The 19,694-nt window shown below is 38.4% G+C and overlaps 1 protein-coding gene across 1 annotated transcript in view; it reads left to right on the top strand.

Annotated features, from left to right (window-relative positions):
- LOC124741120 (mucin-2-like) overlaps positions 1-19,694 on the top strand; it is a 261,502-nt gene that overhangs the window by 78,140 nt on the left and 163,668 nt on the right. The window contains exons 8-10 of the mRNA XM_047248654.1: positions 2,663-2,812; positions 10,211-10,360; positions 17,761-17,910. Of these exons, the coding sequence (XP_047104610.1) occupies positions 2,663-2,812; positions 10,211-10,360; positions 17,761-17,910 (450 nt within the window). The remainder of the gene's footprint in view (positions 1-2,662; positions 2,813-10,210; positions 10,361-17,760; positions 17,911-19,694) is intronic.

The raw sequence follows: 19,694 nt of genomic DNA, 5'->3' as shown, positions 1-19,694 counted from the left end.
TCCCACCTGAGCAGCTGTCATCTTCTAAGAGTTTAGGTTGCACCAACACTAGATCATAGAACAAAACTCGGTGACAAGTATCAATCAAACTTCCAGAACGTTCTCCTGGTACCTTTGTTGTATTAATAGCTGCAGTAGTGTGGTATTGTGTCAAGGAAAGTTAATTATTTTCGAGTTCTTTATTTTTGTGCTAAGGCATATAATTTCACTAAGAGAAGAGATGCATTTGATTTATAAGGAAGTCAATCATACGCAGTTGCTGTTCTGAGAATGGGTCCATTGTTATTCTCGAAGTGGATTCCTTATGTTATAATTTCTGAAGAAATTTATTTTTTACTTTGAGGTGGTACTAAGCAGCTTTGTTTATCCAATATAATGTTTTTTTGAAGAGGTCATTCATTATTGTAGTTTCTTCTGTTACTATTAACACAACCGGTCATTGCAAAGACGAGACTTGTCTTCAGTAAACGTAGCTTACGTAGCACAGATAATCCCTCCAGATAAATTCCAGGTGGTAAAAGGAGGCCTAAAAAAAGTATCGTGCAATTGCGTAAGATAGTCCATAATTTTTTCTATGTGGCGTACTACATTGATGCATATTGCCTAAAAGGGCCACCCATAATTTTACTGAAACAAGTAGATTCATGCATAAGATCATAGAGATTTTGTTTTACATGTTCTCATACAGGTTGCAATAAGTTTAGTTATCAGCCATAATTTTTTATTGGAAGTTATAAATTATTCTTGGAGTGACTTACTGAATGTTGTACTCTTGATGGTCATGAAGATTGTTGTTTAAGCCTTTGAAAATGGTGCACAAAGTATTTTGTGCGTGTATGTGGTAAGTGCGCTGAACAAATCAAATCGGAAAATAATTTTCTAATTTTGAGTTGGTTTGTCTTGATGTGGTGGTTTACCAGTATGGCCCAATTGATTACTGGCAAACGTCATGAAATGTGACCAGTTAACCATCATGCAACACTTTAATTCAATAGCAAATATTGCGGAAGAAAGAAAGAAGTAATTTAGTGTTAAACGTCCTATCGACTGCAAGACCATAAGAGACGAAGCAGAATCTACAGCACTCAAATGTGGGAAAGGAAATAGATAGTGGCATTTCAAGGGAAAGGCCACAGCATTTGCATTGATCAGTTTAGGAAAAAAAGGAAAATGGAAACCAGGATGGTTGGGTGGACATTTGAGCCATTGGGCCTTAACTTGATAAAATGAAAATGTTTGGTCCTTAGAAAAAAATGTACAATCAGAGGCTAATGAGTCCTCAGAATGTAACAATATGCATCTGGTGTGACAAAGGTCTTTTGTGCTAAGAAATTGTTCCCAGGGATATGTCCATAGTAGTTAGCATCCGTTGTATTCGTGGTTGTCTGCAAATAATTTCATTGTGTCATTTGAAATAGTAATATGTGCTCATCAAACCAAAGGAGAAAAGTAATTTTTATTTTTATCGCCTCTACGTGTCTTTTCAACAATGATGGGTGGTGTTGATTTCAACTGTCACACAAAACTTTTCGGGCCATCATTTCAAGTTAAGACATGTCATTCGTAGCAACTGGCAAAAAGGAATTCGATAATAAACATTTTCTTGTGTGCAGTCAACAACGATGATGCATGCAGGCAGATTTCCACTCCACACAGAAGTTTCCATTAAGTTATTTCCGTTTCAGACATATGCAAATCGCGCTACAGCTAGTCTAAGCAGATGTTTAATGTGTATTTGTGGTTAGAAAACAATGATAGGTGCTGGATTCAAATCCCAGTGAAGGTACAAAATACTTTCTCAACATTTCAGATTCGCATCTAGCTATATTTGGATATGTAATGTATTATTGCCCTTAGTTAACAATCCTATTACTTGCTGGGTTTGAATCATCTAACACAAAACTTTATGCTATGTCATTTCAACATTTGCACACACATGCTTACATGTGGCCAAAATGATATTTAAGATCTTTCATACTTACTTAAGAGACAATAGTTGCTTAATTGTAATACAAATGTCTTAGTCATGTAATTTAAAGTTGAAACTTAAGTTTCTGGAATGTCATTTATTGCAATAAACTTGAGTTTACAAGTGTTGTAGACTGTCACCTGATTATACCAGGTTTCGTGATATATACATTATCGTGACATTAGTCTGATTGTGGACTCAGTATTACAGATGAATTTCTTCAAGTAGTGTCTCGTAGTAACCATTTTGTAGAGTGAAATGCCCGTACTGAAAAGAGATCGGAGGGACTGTAAGACTGTAACATTATGTGGGTGCATACAACGTAGGTGGAGTGGAATTCAGGCCGTTGGTATAGATTTGATGGTGATAATACCTGAGCTGACCTCTCCAGTAATTCTGTAATTGAGTTTTTGCAAATGTATGTACCTTCTGGCTGCACTTTGTTTTGAACTACATGTTGTATCGTGTTCGGCGACTGCCGTGGGAAGCTCGGGTGGTGCAGCTGATAGTTACTAGCTTACTGGTCATTCATTTGTATTGACGGGAGCCCTGTCCCAATATGTGGCACATGTCGTCCATATAGTTGCCAGTGTGTGGATGGTCCCTCAGCAGTGCTGGCCATAGGGAGGCACCCCCACATCCCCACGAGGAAACACCAGCCAGCTCACACCCTGCCTCTCTCTGTATGTGCAGCGCACCAGTCGTTACGGAGCTGAGTACCACAACCAGAACCACCACCACCTCCGCCGCTGCCGCCACCTCTGCCAGCGCACTTCGCCAGACACCTGCTGCTGCGCAGCCCACGACTACTCAACCTGATAAGGCCACTGTCTCTCAAATGCGGTGAGTTCCCTCAACACACACACACACACACACACACACACACAACATTGTAAGGTAGATCAGAAATAAATACTCAAAAGCATCAGAACATACATTCATGGGTGGTATCCTCAGGAATAGATCATAGTATCATGGGAGAGAGGTTAATTAAGAATAGGTTGGTAGAGAAAATAGCTATTGTCAACAGTTCAGTGACTTATTCTCATCAAGTTTAGCAAACCAATGCCAGCAATAATTCATGCAATGTCATCCACAGAAAATTTAGTGGCAGGTAGAGTATGAGTGCACTGAATGTGTAACACAATGTCAAATGAGATAATTGTATGTTACTCTAGATGTATTGGAATGATCTAGCAGAGGTCACACATGCACACATTTATGAGACCATTTTTGGTTCTCGTCAGGAATGAGGCAGGAAAAACAACCCAATAATTTGCTATAAAGTTTCTGTTAGTAACAAAAATTACACTCTGCAAGCACCAGCCAGAAGCAAACGTCAGCAGAGCCTTAGCTTGTCAGGGAGTGGTCCACCTTGGTTGCCCCACTGCTGTAACAGCCAGTCCCTGTAACCACAGACATGCGAAACAGAAACTCTGCCTCCTGTTGACAATGTGTCTATCTGTGTGAGCAACAGATTTACAGTGCCATGAGCACCCAGAATCCACTGTCATTTGTGGCATGCATTCGTCTGTCTTTCCCTTCAGTTTTTAACCTCAACAACTACCTCTAGTGCCACGGCAGTTATTCCCTGATGCCTTCAAATATAACTTACTATGCTGACCCTCGTACTTGTCACAGTTTTCCACATATCACAATATCCTCACCTGTTCTGCAGAGACGTTCCACAGTTCTGTTATGAGTTCACCTAGTTTAAACATCCTTGTATAGCACCAAATTTGGAATGCTTAGATTCCCCTCTTGTTTTTTTCCATAATCCACGATTAATTTTTATGCAGTACTGTGCTCCAAACATACATTAAGGGACATCCAATACAAATTAAGGCCTATCCTTGGTATTAGTAACTTTGTTTTACAAGGAATCTCCTGCTTTCCCATGCAACATTACTCCTTGTGACAACCACGCTCTGTCCCTCAGTGTAAATTAGCTTCATGTGTAATAGTCACTACAAGCAGTCTACTGCGTGGTCCTTAATTCCGATGTAAACATTGCCACCAATGTTATTTCTGCTACTCAGCAATACTTTCCTCTTTCTTCCATTCATTAATCCTGATTTAGTGTTCATTCAACTATTTCTTACATTCATCAACTCTGGTGATTCATTCAGACTTTCAGTGAACACAGAAATATCACCAGTGAATTTTATTAAACAAAATCGTTTTCACCTTCAGTTTTAATTAAATTCCTGGAAGTTTCTTCAATTCCACCAATGATTCTTCAGTGTTCATCTGAACATTTGTGGAGACTACCTGCATCTTTATCTTTAATCATCTTTGATTCAGAGTACCGATTCTTGTTGATTATGGCTCATATTCTATGTTATCTGCTGTACCATATACGTACCTTTTAGAGAAAAAAAAATTCACTGTTTCATGCTGTCAAATGTCAGGTAAAGATCTACAAATCCAATAAATATCTCTTGATTTTTCTCACACATTCCTGCCACTATAAGGTTGAAGGTCAAGTTGTCCTCCCTGGATCCATTACTCCAAATTTAGCATCCTCAAACAGATCATAAGCTTTGTCTTCCATTCTTCTGGATATTGTTATTTTTGTCAGTAAGTTGGATTCATGAGCTGTTTGGCTCATTGTGCGTAAGCTATCACACTTACCAGCGCTTGGTCACTTCTGTAGTGTTTGGATGTCTTTTTCTGGCTGTCTGTTGTTATGAATTGTCTCTCATCGATTATATAGACGAACTTGAAAATTCGTTTGATCGCCATTCAATATCAGATTATCTAGAGCCTCATAGAAGTTAAAATTCACATTCCATTCCTGTGTACTTCAGTATCCTATTTATTTACACACTGAATTCACGTAACAACTCTCTTAAAATTTACTTCACTCATTGTCATAACTAAATTGTGATCTGACTGTACATCTGGTCCTGGGTACACCTTAAAATCCAATATCTGATTCTATAATGTGTGTCTGGTTGTGATGTACTCCAGCTGGAAATGTCTTTACCAACTAAAGCTCTGCCTCCCTCCTTAAGAGCTGAAAATGCCAAGATACCGAAGCAGCCATACAAATGTACTAGCAGCAAGTCAGCCATCATGTGGTGGAATGGTGCAGGAGGGCTCCTCCAAAGGGAGTGCTTGTAATGGTAACACCGACCACCATAAATGGCAGTCAGTGATTACATTAAACCTCTATGAGGAATTTTTGAGAAAGTTGTGACCGTGAGATAACCTAATGGGAACAGAACAAACAATCTGTTTGACTGGGATTCACTTCCAAAACACTCCAGCAGAGTATAACCAACACTAAACAGGTGGGTGAGGAACAGATGTTCTCCAGCACAAAAGCAAGTTTAATATTACGTATTAATATGTCGCCAGCCTAATTAGGAATTTTTGTCAAACAATGTAATAAAGCTCAGGGCAGTGCTAGGGCTAACTTAACTTTGTTTAACACCTACTAAACTCTTTCTTGACATCTGTTCGCACTAGAACACAGTAACCTAACCTTGCAGATAAATGTAGTACTAACTTGGAAGTGAAGACGATGTACCTTGAATGAACTAGATGCAGCAGTTAATACAACCGGTCACCAACACACATGATACTAATAGCATTACTGAACAGGGCAGAGCATGAAATGATTCTGATTTAAATCGGGGTTTATTATGATCATACTCTATAACATCATTGCTTAGTAGAGTTTCTCTATGCCATTACATGAACCAGCTTGCATTAAAATAGCAAACACAGTAAATATTTCTTTCTTGAGCTCAGTTTGAAGCAATTAAACAGATAGCAAATCTAAATACAGTGGCTCTGGAGGGACCTTTGCTTTGCTTCATTAACCAACTGGCCTAGCACATGAGGGCTATTAAACTTTAATGGTTTGATGAACCATGCTCATTAACAAAACTACTCAAGTGTGTATGGGAAATTGTGAGTATTGTCATGAATAATTATTCATTAAGTGAAGCACAACAAACTATAACTCTTCAAATAACAAGTGTGCTTTGAAAAGCAGTCTTTTAACCTTCTCAAAATATGGTTGACTGTGCAAATGCCAAAAAAATTTTATATTCAAGTTCAAACACCTACTCATAAAATGAACAGTGATAGAGCTTTGTAATTCTGATCAAAGTGCATAATTAATAATCTTTTTTACTTCTATTCAATATTATTATTCTTTTAACTAACAACTTTACTATTTACTGGTACTTTTTTAAGTAAGGCAAATTATTTAAGAAAATAATTGCAGATAGATTGAAAACCACACTGGCAGTGTAGTATTTCTCAAACTATAAAACTGAACTTTAAACACAACTCCACACATCAGAAAGTAATCACAACTATTTCTGAATAGTCTTTTCATGATAAATTAGCACACTCGGAATTAAATTCACTAGGATAGGATTCCTGGTGAGGTTTGTGATTTGGGATAATCACAGGTGCAAGACAGAGCTTTTAGCAATACCACGATTATTATGAAAATCAACCAAATTTCGCAAATACCTAGTCCATTTACAGAGTGCCAAATATAAACATTTTGGTGGAAGGCTGGTGGCACTGGTGGCGTGATTTGCAGTGGCTGTTAACATGGCGGCGATGTAGTCATGGCAGTACTGTTGGCCTCGCCCTGTTATAGGTCTTCTGAATTATATTTTTGCAGGGCCGAAAACCATGCCATTATACATGGTATCACCAAATGCAGAATCAAAGGTGCATAAGTAACACTCTTAGCTCCTCTGCCTCAAAACTTCAAGAATGAGCCACAATGTTCCGCTACTGCTAGCGAGATATTAACCACAGCACTGCTCAAGCCAGACTCCTTAGCCGTCGCAAGGGACAAGTTGCCGCTTGCGTGAACGACACCTTTTCCATTCTGCCAGGCTACTTCTGTAGCTGCAGGGATTCCCCACATTTTTTACATTCAACCCTGCATTCCCTAACTATGGACCAAGTCATTTACAGTGCATTACATAATAATCATTCCAGTAGTTATTTACATTAACAAGCTTAATTTAAACTTTGTTCCAAAAGTTCACATAACTGAAATATGTATACGTTACCAAAGAATTTCCATTACAGATAAAAGACTCCACATACGACAGATACAGCACTCTACATAATCGACATGATCATTGGTTCAGTAATGAAATAAAATTTCTGGTATAGGAAAGGTTGATGGTGAGCTTCTAATTGTCGGACTATGTTGTTTAACTGAACTCAGCAGAAGCTAAGAGGGTCTTTTCATAGTTGTTTAGTGTTCGGCTGATCAGTGACTCGAACACAGAGCTTAATCATATGAAGCTAGAGCCATTTTAACAGACCATCAAACTTTCAGTCCAGTGCCATTGTTTTGTTGTTAGCGGAGGATGCTCCTCACTGGATGAGCGTTTCCTTTTCCTGGAGGTTAATTACAGCCTTTACAAAACATTCTTTTCCTTGTTTACCAATAATCAACTTTCACTAGTGGCCTTACCTACCTAATGTGTACTTTCGACTTGATTTTGTAATCGATGAAATAAAATCACATAATTGTCAGCTGCCTTACTGAAATTATTGTAGCCTATGGAAATTTTTGCAGGAAATGTTTCTCCCACCTGAGCAGCTGTCATCTTCTAAGAGTTTAGGTTGCACCAACACTAGATCATAGAACAAAACTCGGTGACAAGTATCAATCAAACTTCCAGAACGTTCTCCTGGTACCTTTGTTGTATTAATAGCTGCAGTAGTGTGGTATTGTGTCAAGGAAAGTTAATTATTTTCGAGTTCTTTATTTTTGTGCTAAGGCATATAATTTCACTAAGAGAAGAGATGCATTTGATTTATAAGGAAGTCAATCATACGCAGTTGTTGTTCTGAGAATGGGTCCATTGTTATTCTCGAAGTGGATTCCTTATGTTATAATTTCTGAAGAAATTTATTTTTTACTTTGAGGTGGTACTAAGCAGCTTTGTTTATCCAATATAATGTTTTTTTGAAGAGGTCATTCATTATTGTAGTTTCTTCTGTTACTATTAACACAACCGGTCATTGCAAAGACGAGACTTGTCTTCAGTAAACGTAGCTTACGTAGCACAGATAATCCCTCCAGATAAATTCCAGGTGGTAAAAGGAGGCCTAAAAAAAGTATCGTGCAATTGCGTAAGATAGTCCATAATTTTTTCTATGTGGCGTACTACATTGATGCATATTGCCTAAAAGGGCCACCCATAATTTTACTGAAACAAGTAGATTCATGCATAAGATCATAGAGATTTTGTTTTACATGTTCTCATACAGGTTGCAATAAGTTTAGTTATCAGCCATAATTTTTTATTGGAAGTTATAAATTATTCTTGGAGTGACTTACTGAATGTTGTACTCTTGATGGTCATGAAGATTGTTGTTTAAGCCTTTGAAAATGGTGCACAAAGTATTTTGTGCGTGTATGTGGTAAGTGCGCTGAACAAATCAAATCGGAAAATAATTTTCTAATTTTGAGTTGGTTTGTCTTGATGTGGTGGTTTACCAGTATGGCCCAATTGATTACTGGCAAACGTCATGAAATGTGACCAGTTAACCATCATGCAACACTTTAATTCAATAGCAAATATTGCGGAAGAAAGAAAGAAGTAATTTAGTGTTAAACGTCCTATCGACTGCAAGACCATAAGAGACGAAGCAGAATCTACAGCACTCAAATGTGGGAAAGGAAATAGATAGTGGCATTTCAAGGGAAAGGCCACAGCATTTGCATTGATCAGTTTAGGAAAAAAAGGAAAATGGAAACCAGGATGGTTGGGTGGACATTTGAGCCATTGGGCCTTAACTTGATAAAATGAAAATGTTTGGTCCTTAGAAAAAAATGTACAATCAGAGGCTAATGAGTCCTCAGAATGTAACAATATGCATCTGGTGTGACAAAGGTCTTTTGTGCTAAGAAATTGTTCCCAGGGATATGTCCATAGTAGTTAGCATCCGTTGTATTCGTGGTTGTCTGCAAATAATTTCATTGTGTCATTTGAAATAGTAATATGTGCTCATCAAACCAAAGGAGAAAAGTAATTTTTATTTTTATCGCCTCTACGTGTCTTTTCAACAATGATGGGTGGTGTTGATTTCAACTGTCACACAAAACTTTTCGGGCCATCATTTCAAGTTAAGACATGTCATTCGTAGCAACTGGCAAAAAGGAATTCGATAATAAACATTTTCTTGTGTGCAGTCAACAACGATGATGCATGCAGGCAGATTTCCACTCCACACAGAAGTTTCCATTAAGTTATTTCCGTTTCAGACATATGCAAATCGCGCTACAGCTAGTCTAAGCAGATGTTTAATGTGTATTTGTGGTTAGAAAACAATGATAGGTGCTGGATTCAAATCCCAGTGAAGGTACAAAATACTTTCTCAACATTTCAGATTCGCATCTAGCTATATTTGGATATGTAATGTATTATTGCCCTTAGTTAACAATCCTATTACTTGCTGGGTTTGAATCATCTAACACAAAACTTTATGCTATGTCATTTCAACATTTGCACACACATGCTTACATGTGGCCAAAATGATATTTAAGATCTTTCATACTTACTTAAGAGACAATAGTTGCTTAATTGTAATACAAATGTCTTAGTCATGTAATTTAAAGTTGAAACTTAAGTTTCTGGAATGTCATTTATTGCAATAAACTTGAGTTTACAAGTGTTGTAGACTGTCACCTGATTATACCAGGTTTCGTGATATATACATTATCGTGACATTAGTCTGATTGTGGACTCAGTATTACAGATGAATTTCTTCAAGTAGTGTCTCGTAGTAACCATTTTGTAGAGTGAAATGCCCGTACTGAAAAGAGATCGGAGGGACTGTAAGACTGTAACATTATGTGGGTGCATACAACGTAGGTGGAGTGGAATTCAGGCCGTTGGTATAGATTTGATGGTGATAATACCTGAGCTGACCTCTCCAGTAATTCTGTAATTGAGTTTTTGCAAATGTATGTACCTTCTGGCTGCACTTTGTTTTGAACTACATGTTGTATCGTGTTCGGCGACTGCCGTGGGAAGCTCGGGTGGTGCAGCTGATAGTTACTAGCTTACTGGTCATTCATTTGTATTGACGGGAGCCCTGTCCCAATATGTGGCACATGTCGTCCATATAGTTGCCAGTGTGTGGATGGTCCCTCAGCAGTGCTGGCCATAGGGAGGCACCCCCACATCCCCACGAGGAAACACCAGCCAGCTCACACCCTGCCTCTCTCTGTATGTGCAGCGCACCAGTCGTTACGGAGCTGAGTACCACAACCAGAACCACCACCACCTCCGCCGCTGCCGCCACCTCTGCCAGCGCACTTCGCCAGACACCTGCTGCTGCGCAGCCCACGACTACTCAACCTGATAAGGCCACTGTCTCTCAAATGCGGTGAGTTCCCTCAACACACACACACACACACACACACACACACAACATTGTAAGGTAGATCAGAAATAAATACTCAAAAGCATCAGAACATACATTCATGGGTGGTATCCTCAGGAATAGATCATAGTATCATGGGAGAGAGGTTAATTAAGAATAGGTTGGTAGAGAAAATAGCTATTGTCAACAGTTCAGTGACTTATTCTCATCAAGATCAGCAAACCAATGCCAGCAATAATTCATGCAATGTCATCCACAGAAAATTTAGTGGCAGGTAGAGTATGAGTGCACTGAATGTGTAACACAATGTCAAATGAGATAATTGTATGTTACTCTAGATGTATTGGAATGATCTAGCAGAGGTCACACATGCACACATTTATGAGACCATTTTTGGTTCTCGTCAGGAATGAGGCAGGAAAAACAACCCAATAATTTGCTATAAAGTTTCTGTTAGTAACAAAAATTACACTCTGCAAGCACCAGCCAGAAGCAAACGTCAGCAGAGCCTTAGCTTGTCAGGGAGTGGTCCACCTTGGTTGCCCCACTGCTGTAACAGCCAGTCCCTGTAACCACAGACATGCGAAACAGAAACTCTGCCTCCTGTTGACAATGTGTCTATCTGTGTGAGCAACAGATTTACAGTGCCATGAGCACCCAGAATCCACTGTCATTTGTGGCATGCATTCGTCTGTCTTTCCCTTCAGTTTTTAACCTCAACAACTACCTCTAGTGCCACGGCAGTTATTCCCTGATGCCTTCAAATATAACTTACTATGCTGACCCTCGTACTTGTCACAGTTTTCCACATATCACAATATCCTCACCTGTTCTGCAGAGACGTTCCACAGTTCTGTTATGAGTTCACCTAGTTTAAACATCCTTGTATAGCACCAAATTTGGAATGCTTAGATTCCCCTCTTGTTTTTTTCCATAATCCACGATTAATTTTTATGCAGTACTGTGCTCCAAACATACATTAAGGGACATCCAATACAAATTAAGGCCTATCCTTGGTATTAGTAACTTTGTTTTACAAGGAATCTCCTGCTTTCCCATGCAACATTACTCCTTGTGACAACCACGCTCTGTCCCTCAGTGTAAATTAGCTTCATGTGTAATAGTCACTACAAGCAGTCTACTGCGTGGTCCTTAATTCCGATGTAAACATTGCCACCAATGTTATTTCTGCTACTCAGCAATACTTTCCTCTTTCTTCCATTCATTAATCCTGATTTAGTGTTCATTCAACTATTTCTTACATTCATCAACTCTGGTGATTCATTCAGACTTTCAGTGAACACAGAAATATCACCAGTGAATTTTATTAAACAAAATCGTTTTCACCTTCAGTTTTAATTAAATTCCTGGAAGTTTCTTCAATTCCACCAATGATTCTTCAGTGTTCATCTGAACATTTGTGGAGACTACCTGCATCTTTATCTTTAATCATCTTTGATTCAGAGTACCAATTCTTGTTGATTATGGCTCATATTCTATGTTATCTGCTGTACCATATACGTACCTTTTAGAGAAAAAAAAATTCACTGTTTCATGCTGTCAAATGTCAGGTAAAGATCTACAAATCCAATAAATATCTCTTGATTTTTCTCACACATTCCTGCCACTATAAGGTTGAAGGTCAAGTTGTCCTCCCTGGATCCATTACTCCAAATTTAGCATCCTCAAACAGATCATAAGCTTTGTCTTCCATTCTTCTGGATATTGTTATTTTTGTCAGTAAGTTGGATTCATGAGCTGTTTGGCTCATTGTGCATAAGCTATCACACTTACCAGCGCTTGGTCACTTCTGTAGTGTTTGGATGTCTTTTTCTGGCTGTCTGTTGTTATGAATTGTCTCTCATCGATTATATAGACGAACTTGAAAATTCGTTTGATCGCCATTCAATATCAGATTATCTAGAGCCTCATAGAAGTTAAAATTCACATTCCATTCCTGTGTACTTCAGTATCCTATTTATTTACACACTGAATTCACGTAACAACTCTCTTAAAATTTACTTCACTCATTGTCATAACTAAATTGTGATCTGACTGTACATCTGGTCCTGGGTACACCTTAAAATCCAATATCTGATTCTATAATGTGTGTCTGGTTGTGATGTACTCCAGCTGGAAATGTCTTTACCAACTAAAGCTCTGCCTCCCTCCTTAAGAGCTGAAAATGCCAAGATACCGAAGCAGCCATACAAATGTACTAGCAGCAAGTCAGCCATCATGTGGTGGAATGGTGCAGGAGGGCTCCTCCAAAGGGAGTGCTTGTAATGGTAACACCGACCACCATAAATGGCAGTCAGTGATTACATTAAACCTCTATGAGGAATTTTTGAGAAAGTTGTGACCGTGAGATAACCTAATGGGAACAGAACAAACAATCTGTTTGACTGGGATTCACTTCCAAAACACTCCAGCAGAGTATAACCAACACTAAACAGGTGGGTGAGGAACAGATGTTCTCCAGCACAAAAGCAAGTTTAATATTACGTATTAATATGTCGCCAGCCTAATTAGGAATTTTTGTCAAACAATGTAATAAAGCTCAGGGCAGTGCTAGGGCTAACTTAACTTTGTTTAACACCTACTAAACTCTTTCTTGACATCTGTTCGCACTAGAACACAGTAACCTAACCTTGCAGATAAATGTAGTACTAACTTGGAAGTGAAGACGATGTACCTTGAATGAACTAGATGCAGCAGTTAATACAACCGGTCACCAACACACATGATACTAATAGCATTACTGAACAGGGCAGAGCATGAAATGATTCTGATTTAAATCGGGGTTTATTATGATCATACTCTATAACATCATTGCTTAGTAGAGTTTCTCTATGCCATTACATGAACCAGCTTGCATTAAAATAGCAAACACAGTAAATATTTCTTTCTTGAGCTCAGTTTGAAGCAATTAAACAGAAAGCAAATCTAACTACAGTGGCTCTGGAGGGACCTTTGCTTTGCTTCATTAACCAACTGGCATAGCACATGAGGGCTATTAAACTTTAATGGTTTGATGAACCATGCTCATTAACAAAACTACTCAAGTGTGTATGGGAAATTGTGAGTATTGTCATGAATAATTATTCATTAAGTGAAGCACAACAAACTATAACTCTTCAAATAACAAGTGTGCTTTGAAAAGCAGTCTTTTAACCTTCTCAAAATATGGTTGACTGTGCAAATGCCAAAAAAATTTTATATTCAAGTTCAAACACCTACTCATAAAATGAACAGTGATAGAGCTTTGTAATTCTGATCAAAGTGCATAATTAATAATCTTTTTTACTTCTATTCAATATTATTATTCTTTTAACTAACAACTTTACTATTTACTGGTACTTTTTTAAGTAAGGCAAATTATTTAAGAAAATGATTGCAGATAGATTGAAAACCACACTGGCAGTGTAGTATTTCTCAAACTATAAAACTGAACTTTAAACACAACTCCACACATCAGAAAGTAATCACAACTATTTCTGAATAGTCTTTTCATGATAAATTAGCACACTCGGAATTAAATTCACTAGGATAGGATTCCTGGTGAGGTTTGTGATTTGGGATAATCACAGGTGCAAGACAGAGCTTTTAGCAATACCACGATTATTATGAAAATCAACCAAATTTCGCAAATACCTGGTCCATTTACAGAGTGCCAAATATAAACATTTTGTTGGAAGGCTGGTGGCACTGGTGGCGTGATTTGCAGTGGCTGTTAACATGGCGGCGATGTAGTCATGGCAGTACTGTTGGCCTCGCCCTGTTATAGGTCTTCTGAATTATATTTTTGCAGGGCCGAAAACCGTGCCATTATACATGGTATCACCAAATGCAGAATCAAAGGTGCATAAGTAACACTCTTAGCTCCTCTGCCTCAAAACTGCAAGAATGAGCCACAATGTTCCGCTACTGCTAGCGAGATATTAACCACAGCACTGCTCAAGCCAGACTCCTTAGCCGTCGCAAGGGACAAGTTGCCGCTTGCGTGAACGACACCTTTTCCATTCTGCCAGGCTACTTCTGTAGCTGCAGGGATTCCCCACATTTTTTACATTCAACCCTGCATTCCCTAACTATGGACCAAGTCATTTACAGTGCATTACATAATAATCATTCCAGTAGTTATTTACATTAATAAGCTTAATTTAAACTTTGTTCCAAAAGTTCACATAACTGAAATATGTATACGTTACCAAAGAATTTCCATTACAGATAAAAGACTCTACATACGACAGATACAGCATTCTACATAATCGACATGATCATTGGTTCAGTAATGAAATAAAATTTCTGGTATAGGAAAGGTTGATGGTGAGCTTCTAATTGTCGGACTATGTTGTTTAACTGAACTCAGCAGAAGCTAAGAGGGTCTTTTCATAGTTGTTTAGTGTTCGGCTGATCAGTGACTCGAACACAGAGCTTAATCATATGAAGCTAGAGCCATTTTAACAGACCATCAAACTTTTAGTCCAGTGCCATTGTTTTGTTGATAGCGGAGGATGCTCCTCACTGGATGAGCGTTTCCTTTTCCTGGAGGTTAATTACAGCCTTTACAAAACATTCTTTTCCTTGTTTACCAATAATCAACTTTCACTAGTGGCCTTACCTACCTAATGTGTACTTTCGACTTGATTTTGTAATTGATGAAATAAAATCACATAATTGTCAGCTGCCTTACTGGAATTATTGTAGCCTATGGAAATTTTTGCAGGAAATGTTTCTCCCACCTGAGCAGCTGTCATCTTCTAAGAGTTTAGGTTGCACCAACACTAGATCATAGAACAAAACTCGGTGACAAGTATCAATCAAACTTCCAGAACGTTCTCCTGGTACCTTTGTTGTATTAATAGCTGCAGTAGTGTGGTATTGTGTCAAGGAAAGTTAATTATTTTCTATTTCTTTATTTTTGTGCTAAGGCATATAATTTTACTGAGAGAAGAGATGCATTTGATTTATAAGTAAGTCAATCATACGCAGTTGCTGTTCTGAGAATGGGTCCATTGTTATTCTCAAAGTGGATTCCTTTTGTTATAATTTCTGAAGAAATTTATTTTTTACTTTGAGGTGGTACTAAGCAGCTTTGTTTATCCAATATAATGTTTTTTTGAAGAGGTCATTCATTATTGTAGTTTCTTCTGTTACTATTAACACAACCGGTCATTGCAAAGACGAGACTTGTCTTCAGTAAACGTAGCTTACGTAGCACAGATAATCCCTCCAGATAAATTCCAGGTGGTAAAAGGAGGCCTAAAAAAAGTATCGTGCAATTGCGTGAGAAAGTCCATAATTTTTTCTATGTGGCGTACTACATTGATGCATATTGCCTAAAAGGGCCACCCATAATTTTACTGAAACAAGTAGATTCATGCATAAGATCATAGAGATTTTGTTTTACATGTTCTCATACAGGTTGCAATAAGTTTAGTTATCAGCCATAATTTTTTATTGGAAGTTATAAATTATTCTTGGAGTGACTTACTGAATGTTGTACTCTTGATGGTCATGAAGATTGTTGTTTAAGCCTTTGAAAATGGTGCACAAAGTATTTTGTGCGTGTATGTGGTAAGTGCGCTGAACAAATCAAATCGGAAAATAATTTTCTAATTTTGAGTTGGTTTGTCTTGATGTGGTGGTTTACCAGTATAGCCCAATTGATTACTGGCAAACGTCATGAAATGTGACCAGTTAACCATCATGCAACACTTTAATTCAATAGCAAATATTGCGGAAGAAAGAAAGAAGTAATTTAGTGTTAAACGTCCTATCGACTGCAAGACCATAAGAGACGAAGCAGAATCTACAGCACTCAAATGTGGGAAAGGAAATAGATAGTGGCATTTCAAGGGAAAGGCCACAGCATTTGCATTGATCAGTTTAAAAAAAAAAAAGGAAAATGTAAACCAGGATGGTTGGTTGGACATTTGAGCCATTGGGCCTTAACTTGATAAAATGAAAATGTTTGGTCCTTAGAGAAAAATGTACACTCAGAGGCTAATGAGTCCTCAGAATGTAACAATATGCATCTGGTGTGACAAAGGTCTTTTGTGCTAAGAAATTGTTCCCAGGGATATGTCCATAGTAGTTAGCATCCGTTGTATTTGTGGTTGTCTGCAAATAATTTCATTGTGTCATTTGAAATAGTAATATGTGCTCATCAAACCAAAGGAGAAAAGTAATTTTTATTTTTATCGCCTCTACGTGTCTTTTCAACAATGATGGGTGGTGTTGATTTCAACTGTCACACAAAACTTTTCGGGCCATCATTTCAAGTTAAGACATGTCACTCGTAGCAACTGGCAAAAAGGAATTCGATAATAAACATTTTCTTGTGTGCAGTCAACAACGATGATGCATGCAGGCAGATTTCCACTCCACACAGAAGTTTCCATTAAGTTATTTCCGTTTCAGACATATGCAAATCGCGCTACAGCTAGTCTAAGCAGATGTTTAATGTGTATTTGTGGTTAGAAAACAATGATAGGTGCTGGATTCAAATCCCAGTGAAGGTACAAAATACTTTCTCAACATTTCAGATTCGCATCTAGCTATATTTGGATATGTAATGTATTATTGCCCTTAGTTAACAATCCTATTACTTGCTGGGTTTGAATCATCTAACACAAGACTTTATGCTATGTCATTTCAACATTTGCACACACATGCTTACATGTGGCCAAAATGATATTTAAGATCTTTCATACTTACTTAAGAGACAATAGTTGCTTAATTGTAATACAAATGTCTTAGTCATGTAATTTAAAGTTGAAACTTAAGTTTCTGGAATGTCAATTATTGCAATAAACTTGAGTTTACAAGTGTTGTAGACTGTCACCTGATTATACCAGGCTTCGTGATATATACATTATCGTGACATTAGTCTGATTGTGGACTCAGTATTACAGATGAATTTCTTCAAGTAGTGTCTCGTAGTAACCATTTTGTAGAGTGAAATGCCCGTACTGAAAGGAGATCGGAGGGACTGTAAGACTGTAACATTATGTGGGTGCATACAACGTAGGTGGAGTGGAATTCAGGCCGTTGGTATAGATTTGATGGTGATAATACCTGAGCTGACCTCTCCAGTAATTCTGTAATTGAGTTTTTGCAAATGTATGTACCTTCTGGCTGCACTTTGTTTTGAACTACATGTTGTATCGTGTTCGGCGACTGCCGTGGGAAGCTCGGGTGGTGCAGCTGATAGTTACTAGCTTACTGGTCATTCATTTGTTTTGACGGGAGCCCTGTCCCCATATGTGGCACATGTCGTCCATATAGTTGCCAGTGTGTGGATGGTCCCTCAGCAGTGCTGGCCATAGGGAGGCACCCCCACATCCCCACGAGGAAACACCAGCCAGCTCACACCCTGCCTCTCTCTGTATGTGCAGCGCACCAGTCGTTACGGAGCTGAGTACCACAACCAGAACCACCACCACCTCCGCCGCTGCCGCCACCTCTGCCAGCGCACTTCGCCAGACACCTGCTGCTGCGCAGCCCACGACTACTCAACCTGATAAGGCCACTGTCTCTCAAATGCGGTGAGTTCCCTCAACACACACACACACACACACACACACACACACACACAACATTGTAAGGTAGATCAGAAATAAATACTCAAAAGCATCAGAACATACATTCATGGGTGGTATCCTCAGGAATAGATCATAGTATCATGGGAGAGAGGTTAATTAAGAATAGGTTGGTAGAGAAAATAGCTATTGTCAACAGTTCAGTGACTTATTCTCATCAAGATCAGCAAACCAATGCCAGCAATAATTCATGCAATGTCATCCACAGAAAATTTAGTGGCAGGTAGAGTATGAGTGCACTGAATGTGTAACACAATGTCAAATGAGATAATTGTGTGTTACTCTAGATGTATTGGAATGATCTAGCAGAGGTCACACATACACACATTTATGAGACCATTTTTGGTTCTCGTCAGGAATGAGGCAGGAAAAACAACCCAATAATTTGCTATAAAGTTTCTGTTAGTAACAAAAATTACACTCTGCAAGCACCAGCCAGAAGCAAACGTCAGCAGAGCCTTAGCTTGTCAGGGAGTGGTCCACCTTGGTTGCCCCACTGCTGTAACAGCCAGTCCCTGTAACCACAGACATGCGAAACAGAAACTCTGCCTCCTGTTGACAATGTGTCTATCTGTGTGAGCAACAGATTTACAGTGCCATGAGCACCCAGAATCCACTGTCATTTGTGGCATGCATTCGTCTGTCTTTCCCTTCAGTTTTTAACCTCAACAACTACCTCTAGTGCCACGGCAGTTATTCCCTGATGCCTTCAAATATAACTTACTATGCTGACCCTCGTACTTGTCACAGTTTTCCACATATCACAATATCCTCACCTGTTCTGCAGAGACGTTCCACAGTTCTGTTATGAGTTCACCTAGTTTAAACATCCTTGTATAGCACCAAATTTGGAATGCTTAGATTCCCCTCTTGTTTTTTTCCATAATCCACGATTAATTTTTATGCAGTACTGTGCTCCAAACATACATTAAGGGACATCCAATACAAATTAAGGCCTATCCTTGGTATTAGTAACTTTGTTTTACAAGGAATCTCCTGCTTTCCCATGCAACATTACTCCTTGTGACAACCACGCTCTGTCCCTCAGTGTAAATTAGCTTCATGTGTAATAGTCACTACAAGCAGTCTACTGCGTGGTCCTTAATTCCGATGTAAACATTGCCACCAATGTTATTTCTGCTACTCAGCAATACTTTCCTCTTTCTTCCATTCATTAATCCTGATTTAGTGTTCATTCAACTATTTCTTACATTCATCAACTCTGGTGATTCATTCAGACTTTCAGTGAACACAGAAATATCACCAGTGAATTTTATTAAACAAAATCGTTTTCACCTTCAGTTTTAATTAAATTCCTGGAAGTTTCTTCAATTCCACCAATGATTCTTCAGTGTTCATCTGAACATTTGTGGAGACTACCTGCATCTTTATCTTTAATCATCTTTGATTCAGAGTACCAATTCTTGTTGATTATGGTTCATATTCTATGTTATCTGCTGTACCATATACATACCTTTTAGAGAAAAAAAAATTCACTGTTTCATGCTGTCAAATGTCAGGTAAAGATCTACAAATCCAATAAATATCTCTTGATTTTTCTCACACATTCCTGCCACTATAAGGTTGAAGGTCAAGTTGTCCTCCCTGGATCCATTACTCCAAATTTAGCATCCTCAAACAGATCATAAGCTTTGTCTTCCATTCTTCTGGATATTGTTATTTTTGTCAGTAAGTTGGATTCATGAGCTGTTTGGCTCATTGTGCGTAAG

Source organism: Schistocerca piceifrons, unplaced genomic scaffold (genome assembly GCF_021461385.2).
Source record: "Schistocerca piceifrons isolate TAMUIC-IGC-003096 unplaced genomic scaffold, iqSchPice1.1 HiC_scaffold_1870, whole genome shotgun sequence".
NCBI lineage: Eukaryota > Metazoa > Arthropoda > Insecta > Orthoptera > Acrididae > Schistocerca > Schistocerca piceifrons.
Note: the sequence above shows the minus strand (reverse complement) of the source record. Positions and strands in the feature narration are given on the sequence as shown.